This window comes from Agelaius tricolor, unplaced genomic scaffold (genome assembly GCF_023055355.1).
Source record: "Agelaius tricolor isolate 1412-34295 unplaced genomic scaffold, bAgeTri1.0.p SCAF_1, whole genome shotgun sequence".
Taxonomy (NCBI): domain Eukaryota; kingdom Metazoa; phylum Chordata; class Aves; order Passeriformes; family Icteridae; genus Agelaius; species Agelaius tricolor.
Genome location: NW_027269261.1, coordinates 84,361,076 through 84,380,809, shown reverse-complemented (window position 1 = coordinate 84,380,809; position 19,734 = coordinate 84,361,076). Strand labels below are relative to the sequence as shown.

The 19,734-nt window shown below is 37.0% G+C and overlaps 1 protein-coding gene across 1 annotated transcript in view; it reads left to right on the top strand.

Annotated features, from left to right (window-relative positions):
- Positions 1 to 19,734, top strand: part of SNTG2 (syntrophin gamma 2) — a 194,580-nt gene that overhangs the window by 65,022 nt on the left and 109,824 nt on the right. The window contains exon 2 of the mRNA XM_071448450.1: positions 10,790 to 10,927. Coding sequence (XP_071304551.1) covers positions 10,790 to 10,927 — 138 coding nt within the window. The remainder of the gene's footprint in view (positions 1 to 10,789; positions 10,928 to 19,734) is intronic.

Genomic DNA, 19,734 nt, shown 5'->3' with positions numbered 1-19,734 from the left:
GTGCTCCTCTCCTCAGGTGCTTGCTCTCCCCACACTGTCAGGCCCAGCAGAGGCCCTGTCCAGGCCCTCACTGTGCCCTGCTGACCCACGAGTCCATCAGAGCTCGTTCAGCGACCTTTGCCATGGCCTGCAGTGGGTGATGCAGATCAGCTTTACCCCAGCCTATGAGAATGAGAGTTTCCATGTGTTAGTCAAACACTGTGGCAGTCCAGTGCTCTGTGTCCAAGAGCATCAAGGGACAGATGACACTGGACAGATGATAATGGATAAAATTAAATTCTGCTCCACATTATTCACTCTGAAATACAGATTTTTTTGGCAACATTTCATCAAAAACCCTAAAGTGTCCAGCTCTTTTGTCAAGCATCTTACTTTTGAATCCTTTTACTCGGACATTTTTGATTGTCTGCTACCTAGTTTCTTTTCCTAGCTTTATTTTTGTTCTGTGATACATGCATCCAAATGTGTAAATGCACCTCCATAGGCTTAAGTCAAATGGTTACAGGGCCAGTGGGTCAGTCAGTTGCATGTACTGGTTGTTGATCAGCAAATTATTGAAATTGAGAAAGATATAAAACAAGTTTTATATGCAGCTGTCAAAATCAGACTTAGCATCAGTTGCAGATTTTTTTTTTTTTAGTACTGATCTCCTTGTTTGTCTTAATGTTAATGAGACTAGACTGTATATGCTTTAAAAATAGCAGTTTCTTTGAATTCTGGACAAACATTCATTCATCCCAGACCATGTATCTTTTTAAAATGAGAGCTGAATCTGTATCTCTACTTGCTGTTTCTGATGACATGTTTTCTTGCTTTTGAAAGGGGGTTTAGAATACATATTCTCCATCTTAAGAAATCTTTGTCTGAAGTCGGAATTGAAATAAATAATTGAATTTTCAATACCTTAATTACCTGCAGTTTTTATTCAGTTACTGGGCATTGCAAAAAATCCTTCACTTTTTCATAGGTTTCCTGTATCTTCTGTGCTATTTTGTTTATATACTTCCAGTTTCTGAAGGATAACTGCTTAAGGTTATATATAAACTGGTTATATATTATTATTTCGTTGGTTTTGTTTGTCTGGTTGTTGTTTTGTTTGTTTGTTTTGTTTTTGTCTTCTGCAGAAAGCTTTAGTAATTTTTTCCTAGTTGGACTTGTTCTCTTTTCCACCTTATTCAGAAATTAAGCAGTTAGATATGGCTTTCTTATTGGTTTTGTCAGAGTAACACAACAGTTTACCAGGGCAAAAAAAACCCAAACCAAAACAAAAAAACCCCAATAATTTTATACAAAATCCTGAAAAAGAATGAACGTGGTGGACCTGTATCAGTCAAAAGGGGAAGGATAGGAAGAGCAGGATGAATCAAAATCTGGTATTCTATTAAAAAAAAACAAAGTTATGCCTTTATAGTGCTCTTTCTTGGCTATTCTAGGTTAAGAAAATGGGTGAGGTGTTTTTATTGCGCTCTTAGAGTTTTTATTTGCCATTTAATATAACAACAGGAATATTTATTAATCAGCTGAAGCCCCACCAGGTTAAGATTCATGGTATCAGCAATAGAAATAATCACATTAATTTTCTGATAATCTGTTTCTTAAATAATCTCCAAAGGGAATGTTCTGGGTTTTTCCAGCTATTGCTAAGTGTTTATTTTGAAGTGTGAAATTTATGCTTTCTTGTTTGGCAGGTAGGAAACTGCTGTAAGCATAGGAGCATTTTTATACTCTGAGGTTTTATATTCTTTCTATTCTTAATTCTTTTATTTGAAGATAGTATCTAAATCAAAATAAAACTAGGCAATTTTTCTAAATAGTTTGAGCCTTGGCAATTTTATGGATTAGAATTTCTATTAGAACATATTTAACTATATGTCTCTATTGGCATTTCTTTAGAGTATTAAGAAGGGAATTGTTATTCTGACATAACATTCTAGAAGTTCATTTTTCAAATGTGCAATACAGAATTCAAATATTTGTGTCTGATGTTTTGAGAGAGACATGAGAATGACAACAATCAATCATATCTTATTAGCTCATGATACACTGAGCTTGCAGTAATTAAACAAGATATTAGTGCTTACTGATTAAGATCACAGATATTGTGAGCCAGCTGTTAACCACTTTTCTTGCAAGGCTAATGTTATTAGCAGATATGTATCCCTAAGGCTATTTTTTACTATTGAATGGGTTGTGATGTAAGGAACAAAATAGACTTTTAAATTTTATATATTGAGAGCGTCTTTTCAAACTTCTGTTACTTTGAGTATGGCCCTTGAAAGTTTAGGAAAAATTTTGCTGAGTTGTTAGAAAGTGATGCTGTCATGCTGCAGTTAAAAATCTTCTAAAGACTTGTAATGCTAATACACCTTTACAACTGTGCATATTGAAATGTCAATCCATAATATTGTTATTAATAAATGCAAATGTAAAAAAATCTTTATCAAAACATTGTTATTGAAGTTGCAAATTTCAGATGTAGTCAATGCTTTTGGGAAAAACTCACTCAAATATTTCCTAAATATCTAGTTTAGACCATCTTCATTTCTGATGCTGATTCTTATCAGAGTGCATTTAAAATTTACAGTACATTTTAATTCAGTGTCTTTACTCTTAATTGACTTAGATGCAAATCAATGGTGTCCATCAAATAATATTTCACTAGCTTTGTTGTGAATGTGAATCACCTTTCTGAAAATAGTTGTCAGAAATTTGTGGTTTTCTTCACTGAGAACAATTGTGAACATTATGAAACTATGAAATGGAGTTACAGCTCTAATAAAAATGCATGATCTATTATACATCTTGAAAAATGGTATGACAAAGTACTTTTACTGGCTTCTTACTAAGCCTATAAAGCAGTTGTGGTGTTTTTTGTGTAATTTCCTGTGCATTTGGCTTGTAGGTGTGCTTATTTTGATGGGAGCTGAAAGAAGCTGTGTATGTTCCCAGTACATCATGAAAGTTGGGTAGCTATTAGATCAGTTTAATTGTATATTATTCTAGTTTACAAGGTGGGGGTTTTATTGATTTTGTGATGCTAAAAACAATCCAGTGTTAAAAATTAACACTGGCAGTTTCTTTCCAACTGGAATGAGATTCCAACTTAACTTGGTTTTAGCTTAATTTGAAATATTTCCCTTCAGACATGAGTAGTGCATGGGCTGGACCACTGGGGCAGCCACAGGTTTCATCATGTGCAGCAGTGCTGGTGTTGCTGCTGTTTCCCTGCTGCAAGGCTTCTCCTTTGGGAAGGGAGGCAGAAGCAGCTGCTGGGGGACTGCATGTGAGGCTTTGTGTGGAGGGTGTGAAAGGGGGATTGTGGCCCCTGCCATGACTGTAGATGTGTCCTGGCCTTTGGACTCTGAGATGGGTGAGTCGGTCTGCTGGGCCTAATGGATGTAAAGGCATTGCTGCATCCTTCTGTACATGGGAATTGGATACTGCTGAAAGTGGGCAGTAGTACTTTAGAGCAGAAAGATGCCTGATAGTGGCAATGAGCATGATGATTTTTTTCCTGAATTTTTTAAAATTAACATTTTTTTATGCATTTGTGTCTTAAAACAAAGAATCAGTTTTATTATGAACATTGTTATTGGTATTAGTAGTATTTTAGTGTAAGGAAATAAATATGTTTGTTTGCTACTTTGTTGCCATCTAGATGAGGGTGGACAACTGCTTTGATGCTCAGGCTGGAGATAGTGGTTAATGGGGTGTCCTCTGTCTGGATTCTTGTGGCAAGGGGTGTTTTTCAGATGGGTCCTGTGGCCGATGTTCTTTAACATTTTTGTCAGTACCCTGGAAGAAGGCACAGAGGGCTTGGTTTTCAGGTTTGCTGATAACACCAAACTGGAGGGTGCAGTCACTATACCACTGACAGACACCTAGGCAGGTTAACAAACATACTGTCAAGAAATTAAAGAAATTAATGAACTAAATTAATAAAATCCAGCAGGTGCCACATCCTGCACCTCAGAACGAAGAGCCCCTGGCAGTGATACAGACTGGGTCCTGCGTGTCTGGGGAGCAGCTCATATGAAGAGTCTCAAGGGGTCGTGATGGGTAGTGAGTTGTAGCTGAGCCAGCAGCAGAGAAGTGAACATTATCCTGAGCTGTATTACGAGGAACACAACTAGGAGATTAAGGGAGGAGTGTCCCTCTCATCCCAGTGCTTGTTAGACTGTATCCAGGATACTGTATGCAGTTCAGATTCCCTCAGTACAAAAACAGCACTGATAATACAGAGAAAGTTCACTGTGGAAGCTGACTGGGGCTGGAAGCACTTTCCCTGTGAGGAAGCTGGGCTTGTTCAGCCTGGAGATGGCTTCATCAGAACCTAAATGGAGCCTTTCCATGTCAATGAGGAGATCAGGAAGATGGAACCAGGCTCTTTGTAATGGTGTCGGGATGGACAGGAGACAGTAAGTGGAACTTGGAAAGGGACACAATGAAAAGCCTTTCCTCATGAGGACAGACAAGCAGTAGAGCAGGTTGCCCAGCAGCAGGGAACAGCCTCCATCCTTAGAGGCTTTCAGCTGGGCTGGTCACAGAATTTCCTTGCTTTGAAGCTAGGCTTCATACCTTTCCAGATCTCTTCCTACATGTGATGGTAAGATGATGTTTTCTCTCCTAATATAGGAGTCTTGAACTACTCTTCTGAGATATGGGACAAATCCATACCATTTCTTCTCCATAAGGTTTTTTGAGATGCTTCTTCTAACTTGTTCACAGAACCCCTCACCCTCATAGTATTGGGATACCATAATCTATCCTCCAAATAGTCTGTTTAATGGCTTCATTATCATTATAGTCAAAATTTCTTAAAGGAAGGAGTACTGAGGTTAAGTATTTTTGTCTCTGCATTTGTGAAATGATGTCATTAGATGTAAAACTTGTAGTATGTTAAAGCTGAGAATAAGGACAACTCCATGTGTTATTACAGGAAAAAACATGCTCTGTAAGGGAGCTCTGTATGACTGATTTCAGCAAGTTATAGTTGATTTCTGTCTTCTTTTAGTTTTATTAATGGTTCTTTGTGTGTTTGTGGTACTAATGGAATTGTTGATTCTCTGTGTTCCACAGATGTGTTACAGCTCTCACTTATCTACTGCCTTATCCATTTGTCCCATGTTGGTCCATTAAAAAGTATGTATTTATGTTCTTGCTCAAGGCTCCTTAACCCTGGAATTTTCTTTTCATCATGAAAGACACGAGCACATTTCTTCTTAGGTTACAGTCATCTTTCAGATTAAGTGCTATGAAAATTATGATTATTTACACATGTTGTAAATGTCACTCATCCATTGTCAAGGCACCTAAGTGATAAATTTCTTCAAGCCTTAATAGTTACTTTTCACCCATCCTATACCAGTTGCAAGTTATTCATTCCAGGTGTCCTTGTAAAGCCAGTCAGGTTTTCTCCTGGATTCAGAAGTTCATTCATATGCAAGAAGTCACATAATTTTGAATATTAGCATGAAATAGATCTAAAGAAGATTTTCTTGGATTTTGTCCTGTGGGAGGATTACTGATACCATTTGGGCAGATGTTTGTTCAGTTTTCTCTCAAAATCTATTAGCAATGGATGTCCATAATTCATCCAAGCACTCTGTTCGAGGATTTCTGTTTCCTCATAACCGGAATATGTTCAAAGGAGGAAATTTCTGAATTATTTTCTTCCTGATTGCTCTATTTGAAATAGATTATGAAGTACTTAAAACTGTTGCTATGGTCTCATATCTGCTGTCTTGAAACAAAATAACCTGAATTTTTCTTGAATTACCTACACATCTTATTTTACAGATCTCTGACCACTTTTAATTTTTTGTTTATTTCATGACCCTTTTTAGCTCATTACCTCTTTGATGTAGTGTAGCCATGAAACAACACTGACAAAATACTGTATAAAAGGAAACAATGTACCAAGATGTATTAAATGCAACACTGGTGATGGATTACTTCATGGGCATGAAATTTTGTTCCCTCACATTCAGCAGTGTTTAAGGAACCTTCTCTAGTACCCAACTAAAGAACTTTACTTTTATTTGTACTTTTAGGTACTGTCCTGTAAGATTAAGAAAAACCAAATCAGTAGGAAAGAATGTGAAGAAAGCATTTGCCTTTATTGCAACAACAAAATATTGATGCCCATATTGTTCTGCCAATCCTCAGTCCTACATACCTGTTTCCATTGTTTAAGACATGGTGAAGAAGAGCTTTTCTTCTTCCATACAGATGACTGTTCTTCCTATAGTGTAACACCTTGCACTTTTTTTCCCTTTATATTTTATCCCATTTTAAATCTTTATATGTTAGTCAAGGATATTTTAAATTTTAATTTCTCTGAGAAAGTATCTTTCTTTTTTGATCATTATAGGAAATGTGCTCTAGAAAACATCAAACCAGTTGTGAGAGAGAAAGTAGATTTGAGCCTGCTGTAATTTACTGCTCAGGGCACTACATGAAGTTCTGAAGTTCTATTTCTTCCTAATCTTAAATGATGTAGGATAAAAATTGGTGACTCCAGGTCTTATGTGTCTTCAGCAAGTTTTCCAACTATAAGTATACCAAAGAGTTAATTTCATTTAAAAAAATGAAATTGAATTACAGAATTTTATCACTAGACCTATGAGGTATAAATGTTGCTGATAAAATATTAGTTTGGAAATATAATGTGGCATTTCAATGGGGAAAAAATTTCAAATATAGTGCTTAAATAAATTTATTTACAAATAAAGAAAGGTCATTTATGAATGAATTTTAGCAGATAAAATTGAACTTCACTGCCCTTGAAGCTATGGATGTATTTATAAAGGATCAGTAAAAGGTGTTTTCGGCTGGAGAACAAAAGTAACTCAATGCAGAGGAATTTTTTTGCAAGCTATTTCAAAATAAAACAGCAATGAAGACAAGTATTTTTTGCCAGAAAGTCTGAAGTTTGTTGTAGAGATGCCTATCTTGAAACATAATTTACAATTGTGAGCTTTAAACTGCAGATATGATGTATTGAAAGAGTCAGGTTACATTGAGTAGGGTCCAATACATTATGCTGAACAGGGAGTGCTTTAAGGCAAGTACATTGGGTAGGGACCTTCTTAAGTAGTCAACAATAATACTGATAAAAAGATTCATCTGCTGTTCTAGCTTTCTCTAGAGATGAATGTTTTCTGTGGTGTTGACAATTTTTGAGCTGGTTTGAGAAAATAGGTTTGTGGTTTTATCTTCTTTTCAAAAACAGTTGTAAAAGTCACAGCTACCATGATGCTTGTACTACTGATCTTTTCTCTTCCTCCCACCACGTGGTGAACATGCACATGAACACCCACACATTTCTCTTCCTGAAGCCAGTGTCTAGAAAACTAAGAGGTATGAAAATCAATATTTGATTTCTTTTTCTGCCCAAGTGAATTTAAATTCGTATTCCCCTACTTCTCAGCATAAACATTAAAATCGTATTGAGATGCAACTCCCTATGAACTTTCTGAACTTTATGAGCTTTTTATTACAAAATCTATGAGCTCTAACAATACTATATAATTTTGGAGAGTTATTTTGACTTTTCAGTCCTCAATTTTTTATATCAGTTACATAGAATGGCCACTGTATAGACAGTTTTTAAATGAGAAATCAAGATGAACACAGCTAGTTAAAATGTGAAGTATACATATACATGCAGAGACTAAGTTCTCATTTCAAGTTTCTTATTTGAAGAACCCCTTTTCTGGACTGGGATTTGCCCGCTAGAGTAATGTATGCCATCGCTTTAACACAAAGAATGAACAAGGGAATGTGCTGAACTTTGATTCAAAGCTATTTATAATGGTCAAAAAAAAAAGCTGACTTAAAAGGCTGAGAGAAGTCCAGATTAATCTTATTGATTCTGAAAGCAAATAAGGTATTGCTGCACATCATCTTGGATCATATCAGCAGTTAGATGAAGTGTAATGTAGGTATTGGATTTTAATAGTAATAGATGAACTTCAGTGGGACTTCATTGGAAATAATGTGATGGCAAATGCTAAACTATTTAACAAGTCACTCTGCATATTTCATTTGTTACCTGATCATCTGTTACAAATGAAAGTTCAGAGTTTTTTCATTGGGATTCTTCTAAACACATGTAACAATTTCTAGCAAGAGAGTTGTTATGAGTGTAAGCTGTATAAAGAGTGCTCCAGAGCTCCATTCTTCAGTGTTTCTGTAAAGCGTGCTCTGGTACACAGCAAAAGTAACAGTGGTCACCAGTCCAGATGGGAAAGTGATGCTCAACATCTGAACAACAGCAAAAATCAGGGACAGTGGGTTTTCAAGTCTGTAGTTCCACTGTTTGGAAATACTTCCTGCTGGCAGCATGGCTTTTAGGCAGATGGTACTGGCATAGTTTTCATATGTTGTCATTCACAAAAATGTGTTGATAAGACATTCACACATGCTGAAAATGTGAAAAGACTCAAAGTCTTGGGAAAATAAATATTGGATTCCAAACAAGTGAGAATGATTAAGGCTTTATACCATGACAGAACTTTCTTACCCTTAGACATACCCAACAAACACTGAATAGGTTTATCTTCCCACAATTAGACAGTTATATTTGAGTTGTTATTTATATTTACCTTGTAGCTCAGAGAGCTATGACTCACTTGTTCTCTTCTAGATGGATGTATAAAAGAGATCATGCTTCAGAGGTGTCTGTTGCTCACTGCTGCCTGGACAGATTCTAAACAGCTCTCTTAGACGTGGGTTTCTCTTACAAAAACAGGCTGAGAGAATTGGGGTTTTTCAGTCTGGGAAAGAGAAGGCTCCAGAAAGACCTTAGAGAAGCCTGCCAGTATCTAAAGGCACCTTAAAGAAAGCTGGAGAAGGACTCTTTACAAGGGTATGTAGTAACGGCGCAGGGCAGAATAGCTTTAAACTGAAGGAGCATATGTTTAAGTTACATATTAGAAAGAAATTTTTTGCTATGAGGGTACTGACACACTTGAACAGATTTCTCAGAGAAGGTGTGGATGTCCCATTCCTGGAAGTGCTCAAGGTCCAACCTGGCCGTTGAGCAACCTGGTTTATTGGAAAGTGTTCTTCCAAAGTATTGGAAGTAGATGATTTTAAAGACCCTCCCAGCCCAAGGTGTTCTGTGATTTCTGGCTGTAAACCTTTCATGACATCCATTACAGGCTGAAGATACCTACATGTGGATGTCTGCTGACGTGACCAATGTTTATATCTCATTACAAACATGGAAATCTGGTCCTGCCTCCAGCTAGAAAAGGACCTGGATGTCCTAAAAAGCCTGTGTCAGCTTTACATGCTCAGAGGTCTTAGGATATCTCAGTGTCTTGAATGGCAAAAGTGACCTACATGGGGACAATTGCTTTGAGCTCAGGGATAGCCCTGAGCTATGAACAATTCACCTGAGCAACTGCTTTGTATATAATTCTGAATAAATCTAATTTCTGCCTAGACTGCATTTTCTATTTCTACTATAAGGGAGGTTATGACACTCAGTTGCAGCATAGAGCTACATCAAAGTGTAGCCTAAGTGCCTTAAGCTTAACCTGATCCTGTTCCTAAAGACTGAAAGGTTCTATTGGCAATCACCACAGACCTTTCTCCCTCATTTTATAGAAATAGAAATATTATGAAGCTAATTTTTCATGTTTAATTTTATTTTTAAATTCCTCATGCTTTCATTCCGTACACAGGATACGTTTCTTTAATTCCATTACTCTCTTTTTGATATCATCTGCCATTTAAGAAAGCATAGATGAACAACTTGATTTTAAATCTTCTTTTAAAAACAAATACTGCAGCTAAAACTTAAATCATGCTTGATTTTTCTTCACTTACATGAAATGCAGTGCTGTGATGATGCTGTAATATACATTACAAATTAATAAAGAAATAGTACTTTTAAATATGATCATTCATTTCAGAGCAGGTGTTTTTGTCTTCTGTGCAATGAATGTAAAGATTTGAAATTTCATTTGTCTGCATATTTTGACAAATTAGGACAGGCAGTCCTAATACAACAGTTTTTATTTGGAAGAGGAAATATCTGACTGAATGTTAAGGGAATAAGCCAGAAATTAAAGTTTCTTTTCTACTACTAATGGAGAAAACATTATTTATACCAAATAGTTGACTATCCTATGGAGTTTACTAGTTATTAGTCCAGTGATGATGTAACATAAGAAATGTATGTTCATTTTATCCTAAACAAAATAAATTCTGCAACAACTGGGTTTAATCACGTTTTACATTGTGAAAACATAGTTTTCTACTGGTACAGAACTCTGTATCTTAATGGCAACTTTTATGAAAAAGAACTTTTATGTTCTTGTTCTGACAGAGTGGAATGAACATCTTCAGGACAAGAACAATATTTCACTTCCCCGCTTCTTGCCAAAAATGGAAAGTGTGTTCACATACATTTATACATACCTGTTTCTAATATATTTTCATAAGTCTTTGTATAAATAAAATCAAACAAGACATAATTACATCATTATTGGCAACATTTCTTTGTGTAACAATACAATGGAGAAAATTTTATAATTTTTTTTTACTCTTTGCATATTAATGTCTACTTAAAAGACCACTGTATTTTCCTGTACAAAAGAGGCTTTTTATGTCTAATCCATTTGAAGACTGAAAAGCAGACCAGTTTTCCACTTTTTCCACTGTAAATAATGCTCATTTGTATGCTTTTTATTTATTGAATGGGATAGAGCTTGTTATTCACCATTATGAAATGTTCATATTCTTAAATTTTTTTGTATGCCTTTCTTTTTTGCAGACTAAAACTGGTATTGCATTGTTGTATGATGAAGTATCTGAAAATGCTTATGACATCCGACTGAAGCTTACAAAAGAGGTATTAACAATTCAAAAACAAGATGTCGTCTGTGTTAGTGGAAGTGATCACAGTGCAAATGTAAGTGCTTCTATATCTCTGTGCTTTTGGCTGCCCACTTTAATGAATTCTGCAGAGGACACCTTTATTGTATTGGAGTGCAAGAGATTTTATTGGGTAACAAATACAAGTAATTATCAGTTGTTTGGCTCTTCTGTGGGTACCTATATTCATAAGTATAAAAACTCCATTTCTGACCAGTGCTGTACATACTTTATGATGTCATTTGTAATCTTAATACTAGCAAAAAACATCTATAAATACCAAGATGAAAGCATTCTTCCACCAAATATTGCTGGGCCTTTAATTTGGGGAGAAAAGGAAAAAGTGTTTCCGAGTGAAAGCATTTGAAGAGTAAACTGATACACCAAAGTTTTCTTCATTTGTGTATCAGACAGGATGTCTGTTCAAGGGCATTGAGCTGACTGAGAGAACACTTGATGGGCACTTATTTCACTGTAATTCTCTTTCAGGCACAGATGGAGCTTAATCAGCGCCAGCATGTATGTGGTGCTTTTTTTAACCAAAATTCAGTTATTCTGCATTTTCAAAGCCTGTGGTGCCTCTAAGCTATAGAGGAACCTTCTGTGTTACCATTTGGTAATGTCACTAGATAAACTGGTGATGTTTTGCATAAGCAGTGCAGCAAGGGTGTCTAAGTTATCAACATCCTTAAGTGATGTATTTCATTTCCTCATATAAAGAGTGTTCTTGAATATGGAATACATGTACTTAATTTAACGAGTAAAATCGATTTCATGAACTTTGCTGGTGTTTCTTAGAGTGCACAATTCATGGCAGCCTCCTCAGAGTGGGCCAAGGGAGAGTATTTCTGTCTGCTTTCTGTATTGCATCCTGTAAACTTAAAATCTGGCACCTGGGGACATCAAGTGGGTTTGTGATACTCTGCTAAGAGTTAAAACCAAAAAAGCATATAATGGGTATTTTTGTGTGTGTATGTGAGTATGTTAGAGAGTCTGCCTCTATAATATGTAAACATTTCATTCCTGCTGCAGTAAATATTTATTTAAATTGTTTAGTATCACTCATAAAATAATTTGAAATAGCTTTTAGCAATTCAAAACATTAAGTACTTGTCCATGGAATTCTGTGGAACATGACTTGCTCTTTAAAACGTTTTAAAAGGTTGATCGGTGACAGGCATGTCCACTTGTGGTTGGTTTGCTGAGATAAGTATAAGCCTCATTCATCAGCTTTGCATATACTTTCTGCTTCACTGAGAAGCATGAAAAAACACAGTTGGTTTTTTTTTTCACCAGGCATTGCTGGTAATGCTGATAAGTTGTATGCAAACTAGTTGCAAGAGTCATAGTAAAATATAATGAGACTTCAGTATATAGTATTTGTGCATATAATTATACATGATTGCTATGGACTCAATGGTATTTAAATGCCTTGTGTATGAGTCTCATAGGAGAAGAATCACAGTTCTATCCTGCATACTCCTAGTTTATTTCTTGATTGAATTAACACAAGCTAGGTGCATCTGAGAAAATATTGTATCAAATCTGTGTATGTATCGGTCAACACCCAAAATACAGCAAGTCACCCCCCACCCAACATTCTCAATGTCCAACCTAAAGCAGTACAAAAACCTGCTCTGAACAACACAAGTCTGCCTCTTCCTTTTAGTATCAAGATTTGGTTGATTTTGATGCCTTTTACTCCTACATTGTATGGGTACCTCTTGGGTCAGCTGTCTGTTCTCTGCCCCGAGATGCGTGGGATGGTTCTGCAGCAGCCCATGCTCTGAAGAATGAGCCTGGACTCTTCACTTTTTCGGTCTTCGGGTTGTTTATTATTTCTTATCTACAAAATTTTCTTTCTGCCCAGCCAAGGTCTGCTCAGCACGGCAGCCACAAGTGCTCTCCTCGGCCCCCGAGGCGGTGTCATCTTTTTATACTACAAACTATGTATATCATATTTACTTTTAATTCCCAATTCCTATCACCTATAGACAGTGCATTTCTACTCTAAACCAATCCCCAAGTGCCAACATCACGGCAGAAAATGGAGAACAAGAAGAAGAAAGAAGAAGGACTATACATGCCCTGATTCCTCCATCTTGTCCCCATAACCCCTGTACCAAAATTCCTAAAATCTACATTTCCACCCTGTGAACACCTTGTTATTACACCATTCAAACCTGTGTGGCTTTCTCATCCCCATACATCCCCATGCCAAGCTGGCAATTCGCTGGAAGGATCAAAATCAAGCCACCAGGTGTTCCGGGCAGCATGCCAGGGTCTCCAAGCCCCCTGACGGGGTTCTCGGCAACTCTGGACATCCGGAGGGATGTGCTGAGTTCCCACAGGTACCCTAAATAGTATTTCCTGATGGAAGACAGGGCAGGGAAGCAAGCTTTCAATTGAATTTTGAAATAAATTCTGAAAAGTTATAGACCTTTCAGAGGCGGCATTGCTGGGATATGCAGCCACTGCATATAAAATGAGTCCAAGTTTCTTTGTTGTATTTCATTGCCAGTAGTGATCACAGTAATGGGTAGAGCCTAGAAAGAAGTGATTTCCAGGGCTGTGGCAAAGCGAGACAGTTTTTCTTGGTTGTAGATGTAGTGTTAATGTGTAAAAGTAAGTGAATTTCAAGTATAATTCAGACAGTAATTTAGGTTAGAGTTGCAAAGTATTAACATAACGTGACTCTAGGTATGACACCCATTCAGAAGGGATTTCTCCTACTTCACACTATTGCGAAATAAGAGTGGGCAGTTCTGCCAAGCTGCCCTTTCCTGAGAAACATTGTTAACATTATCCTTATTTTCCCTAAGTTTCCTCACTGAAGACTCTGAAAACTAAAATTTTAGGGTCTGATCTATTTTTCTGTGTCCCTTACAAGATATCCCCAAGGTCCCTTTCTGAAAGTGTTATCTGCAGTCCTCACATGATTCTGTTGTCAAACTCTGATGAGAAAAATGAATTAAACTGTCCTCATGGCCATATTCACTTTTTCTCCATTATATTTTGAACAAAATAAAAGCTTCTGGACAACTATCATTTAATATGAACACAATTTGAGTGTAACATGAAGATAAACATTTTTTTATCATATATAAATTTCTAGTACATAGGAGCTCAAGAGCAGAATTTGAAATCAGGCTGAAATAGCTGGTAGTTGTCTAGTGCTGAGTTTGGTAAGTTTTACAATTACATTTACACGACAGAAATTCCAGAGATAAATGGTTTATATTTCAAGTGGTTAAAGAGAGTAGTTTTCATCCCTGTTCTGTATAATTCAAAATATTAATAGAAAATTGTAACTTGAAAGTCAATGCTATAGCAGTCGTAAATGATCACATTGTCTTACTGATTTATTCTCCTTTCTCTGTGCTTTTTCATTCTCAGGTACTCCTAGTTAATCTTTATTTTACACATGGCCATTCATCAAATTAGTTCATTTTCAACAAAAATAGAAATAGCTTTGGCCTTCTTTTTGTATTCACCTCAAATGCATGGGAGGAGAAAAAAACTGCACGTAGAATGACTTTTCCTCTTAGGTGGGATATTTGAATGGAAAATTGTTGAAAAGTTCTGTTTCTACTTGTGGTAATACTTTTTTCTTCAGCCACTTACATGGGTCAGCATTTGTGGGATGCATTTGCTTCCAGCCTCCCTTTTACTGGCAGGTTAATCCTGAGCAACACTGAGGACAGGATTTGCAGCTGTGCATATTTAGCTCTGCTAGTCCGGTGTAGTTCTGAATGCTGTGCTGAGGACTGGCAAAGACATCAGTGATCACTAAAGCTACTGTGATGAGAGGGACTTTCAGCAACAGAGATTCTACCGAAGCATAAAAGACTCTTACTATAAAATATGTTTTACTACCATCATCAAGGTCTGTTCCTGTTCCATATTTTGTCATTTGCCATTCATTTAAGAGCTACTTATAAGCACTGAGAAAGCTTCAGCTTTGATGAGAAATTTTATACCTGGCTCACTGTAATTTAATGATAGTTCAGCCCATTTCATTTCTTGCAATCCTGGATTTGATGAGAGAGTAATGAGAGAAAAACATGGTTTTGAAATTCAAGGTGTCTATAGACAAAATAATGTAAAATCAGCTGCTTTCTTTTTGGTATTAAATTTTTTCACAGTAGACAAGCTGCTTTTAAGTATCTCTAAATATCCTTCTGGATTTGGAGCTAATTAGGGAAGTAATATTTTACAATGTTTTTTTAGATAATATTACACTAATGAAAATAATTGTCTATATAACTATTTATAAATATTTATATAATTTAAGTTAGTATACTAAGCATGCAATTGTTCCATCAAGATGCATTTCAGATTTTCAGACTTGGCAAATTCTAGTGTTCTAAGCAAGTCTTCATGACTTGGTGTAACGTTTGGGGTGTTCAGATTTCAAGGATAAAGGGTGTATGTAAGTGTCTGGGTGCATCAGAATCACAGTGGTGGAGTTGCCCTCTAAGTGAGGCAACACTTGGAATGCATCAGGCTCTGTCTTGGGGTGGGGGATGAGCAAATTGAGAGCCTATGAGTTAGGGTAAAAGGGCAGAGTAGCAAGAGTGACACTGTTGAGGGTGTTTGCTACAGACTCCTGGTCAGGGGGAGGGAGTGGATGAGGCCTTGTACAGAGCAGCTTGGAGCAGCCCCACTGTCACAGGCTCTGGTTCTTGTGGGGGACTTCAACCACCCTGACATGGCTGGAGAAGCAGCACCTGAAGCACAAGCAGGATGGGAGGAACCTGGAAAGCATTGATGGCATCTTCCTGATGCAGTGGAGGTTTCCACAAGGAATGGTGTGCTCCTTGACCTTTCACTAAAAAACAGGGAGATCCTTGTTGGAGATGTGAAGGTTGGGGGCAGCTTTGGCTGCAGCGACCATGAGATTGTGAAGTTCAGTATAGAACAAGGAGAAGCAGGGCAGCAAGTAAATTGTAACCTTCAGCCTCTTCAGGGCTAAAGAACTACCTTTAGCCTCTTCAGGGGATCTTCTTAGCCATGGGAAAACGCCTTTCAGGGAGGAAGATTCCAAGAGAGTTGGTTAGTATTGAAGGATCGCTTTCTCTAGACTCAAGAACAAACCATCCCAGTGAGCAAGGAATTGAGCAAAGGGGTCAAGAGACCTGCATGGATAAAAAGGAACTCCTGTCATTACTCAAGTGTAAGCAGGAAATGCAGAGGAGATGGAAGTAGTCAGACCACTTGGAATTAATGTAGAGAAGTTGTCAGAGTAAGTTCAAATTAAATGAAGGCCAAGTTTCTCCTGGAATTAAATCTGGCCAAAGGTGTCAAGGACAACAAGAAAGGCTTTTTCAAATTCATCAGTAACAAAAGGAAAACTAAGGATAATGTGGGCCCATTACTACATGGAGAGGGGTCCTCATAACAAAGGATACAGAGAAGGCAGAATTACTGAATGCCACCTTTGCACTGGTCTTCACTGGTAAGATAAGACCTCTGGAATCTCTGACCCAAGAAACCAGGAAAAAGGACTGTTGGAAGGCAAACTTTCCCTTGGTCAAGGAGAATTGGGTTAGAGAACACCTAGGTAAACCTGACCATCCACAAATTCAAGGGCCTGGACGGGATGCATCCATAAGTGCTGAGAGGGATGCTGGATACCACAGCAAGGCTGCTCATGATCATCCCTGAAAAGGTGTGGCAGTCAGGAGAGGTGCCTGAGGACTGGAAAAATACAAATGCCACCCCAGTCTTCAAAAAGGGAAAGGAGGAGGATCCACAGAACTACCAGCCAGTCAATCCTCAATCCCTGGAAAGGTGATTGAATGCCTCATTTTGGAGGCCATCTCTATCTACATGGATGACAAGCAAGTCACCAGGAATAGTCAGCATGGATTCACTAAAAGTAAATCATGATTGACCAATCTGATTGCCCTCTATGATGAAACAGCTACCTGGATGGATAACAGCTGAACCTCAACTTCAGTAAGGCTTTTGTCACTGTCTCTCACCATATCCCCCTGGGCAGGTAACCAAGCGCTGGAAAGATTGCCCTGAGGGGTTGTGGAGTCTCCTTCCTTGGAGTTATTCAAAAACTGTCTGGACACAATCCTGTGCCATGTGCTGTGGGATGTCCCTGCTTGAGCGGGGGGATTGGACCACATGACCCACTGTGGTTAATTCCAAACAGAGACTCATTCTGTGATTCTCTGAATTGGTGAATGCTCATAGAGTCCAAAAGAATACAAAAGTATTGACAGAAATGGTGAATTGAAAACAAATAGACAGTTTCCCTACCTGTCAAGTATTTTTAACAGAAGATGTTTTTCCCTCCAGGTTTAAAGTTAAACAATACTCACAGAAATAAAGGAAGTGCATGACAGACAGTGAATAATCAAGTTTAGTTAAAGGATAACCAGGAAGGCATTAATTTTTAAACTTTCTACTCCATGAAGCTATTACTGGACTTGGACTCTTTCTCATTTTACGTGCTAAAATTAATTTCTTACATACAGTACCTCAACCTTAATATTCTTTGTTTTTCTTCCATGTATATTACTTCATCCTTCTCCTGTTGACATTCCACAGTTTTATGCTCTCTTTTCATAAGCATTTTCTTTCTTTTATTTTGTATTTTATTTTTCTAAGAAAAAGATCAGAAATCCATCTGGTTTTTTATCAAAATTGGTCCTTCTCACAGAGCTAAATTGTCTCTGAATTGGTCATGGGTCAGGCAAAGAGTTTTTGAATGCAGGTGAATGGCATCTTGATTGGAAGAGGACTCCTCAGAGGCTTGAGTCTAATAGAATTAGAATAACAAAAACCTTTGTATGTTGGGTAATCCATGTTCCAGCTTCACAAGCTGTGTCTTAGTATGAAGTAAAGCAAGTGAATAAGGAAGAAAAGCAGCAAGATTACTTGTTTTTTTGATTAAAATAGAAACAGTGTCTGAAATACTGTTCAGATCCCTGATGAGATTTCTATGGCTTTTCCTTTATACCTCAGATGCTAATAATGATGCAGAAGAATGTTACCTTAGAAAATCTCTAGGGAACAAATCTGCAAAAAAAATCTAGGGGTTTTTTTTTAAGCTAAGGAAATTTCTCTCTCAAGAACTGCTAATATTATAGTTTGCCCAGTGACTATTCTGCCATTGCTGGTGTGGTATTTTAGTCCAAAATTGTTTTTTTAAAAAGCAAATAATTAACAATTTCTGTCTTTTTTTAATGTCTTGTTTTAAGCATCAAGTAAATGATTAAGAGTCTTCCTTTTGAAACTAAGATCACCTGTATGGAGAAAATACATTATTTAACCGTTTGTTATTTGTTTTCCTGCTTTCCAGCTCTGGAAAGCTGACCTAGATACTTAGAAGAGAGCTATCAAGTAATTCCTTAGGAACTTTAGAATGACAGATCATATGCTTGTCTTGCTGCCAATCTGAGAACAGTTAGAAGTTTGCATCACAAAATAAATATGATTATTTTTCAGCATGACAAAAAAACTTTATTATTAAAGATAGAAATAATAAGTACCTTAAAAAAAGACTGCTAAATAGAACAGAAGAATGCAAAGGACACTTTGAATACCCCTGACAAACAATCTCATCCTGAAAGGTGGAAAGAGTCCAGCTAAGGGTGAGTACTCATACCAAGAAGATAAAAGAAAGGCATCACAACTTTGATAAGCCACACATGCACATAAATATATGTGTCCTTTATTTGAATTTTCAATAAATCTATTACACTTAAAGATATGACAGTGTCAGGACTGGTAAATTGTAGCTTATACACATTGTGAGAGATCTTGTAGCAGTTTAAAACTTTCAACAGTTAGGAGCAAACTGTCTTGACTGTGATGGAAGCATGAGGCTTTCCACTATCAGTACTTGGGATATTGATGGGTTCAACCTCTGTTGTTCATCTTCACTATGGCCAGCCTGTGAAATGCTGTGCAAAGTTGAATGCAGATTGGCATTACTCAAAGAAAAGCTGTATTCTGGCAGGATTTAGATATAATTTGTTGTTATGGGATGCCTTTTAAATTGAAAGTAATCAGCTAATTTTCAATGGCAAAAGTATTATCATATACAGGGCCTTATATGTGTTATTAGTAACTCTGGAAATCCATATTTTTAGATTATGTCCATTGATGTAATTTGTATCTGAGAAGAGTCTGGGATCTTTTCACACCACTTGCCAGAAAAAAGCTCTTGTCCCAAACTGAATATTTGACAACTCAGTGGAGGAGCACCTGAGGATTATTCTGAAGTCATACTGAGACTGTTTTTCATTCGGGCACATTAATATGATTCCTTTCCTCAGAGGAATAAAACACCATGGGCTTTGTCAGTCATCCTCACTAAAAAGAAATCATGTAATAATTTATTTTGGAAGGGATCTCTTGAGATTATCTAATTCAACCCACTGCTGAAAGTGGTGATAGCTTCCACGTTGTGTTGTCCATTCATGTTTAGAATATCTCCAAGGATGGAGATGCTGCCAGCTCTCTGGGCAGCTCTTGATGCTTAACCATGTGAAGTTCTTTCCTGTTGTTATGCTCAGCTGGAATTTCCTTTCTTGCAAGTTGTGACTTGCATCTAATGCTTGTTCTTTGTACACTTGTGAGAAAAATTGTTTGGGGTTTTTTGTTGTTTTGTTTTTGGATTTTGTTGTATAATCCTCCCTTAGCTTGGCTAGGTTTGTAATAAAATGAGTGACTTTCATTTTTATCTAAAATCTCCACAGAAATTAGTCAAAAAAAACACTTTCCCCTTAAAAAAACCCCAAAATAACCCACAAAAAAACCCACACAAACAAACAAAAACCAACCAACTTTTACCTACAATAATAAGATAATATAACATTTGCA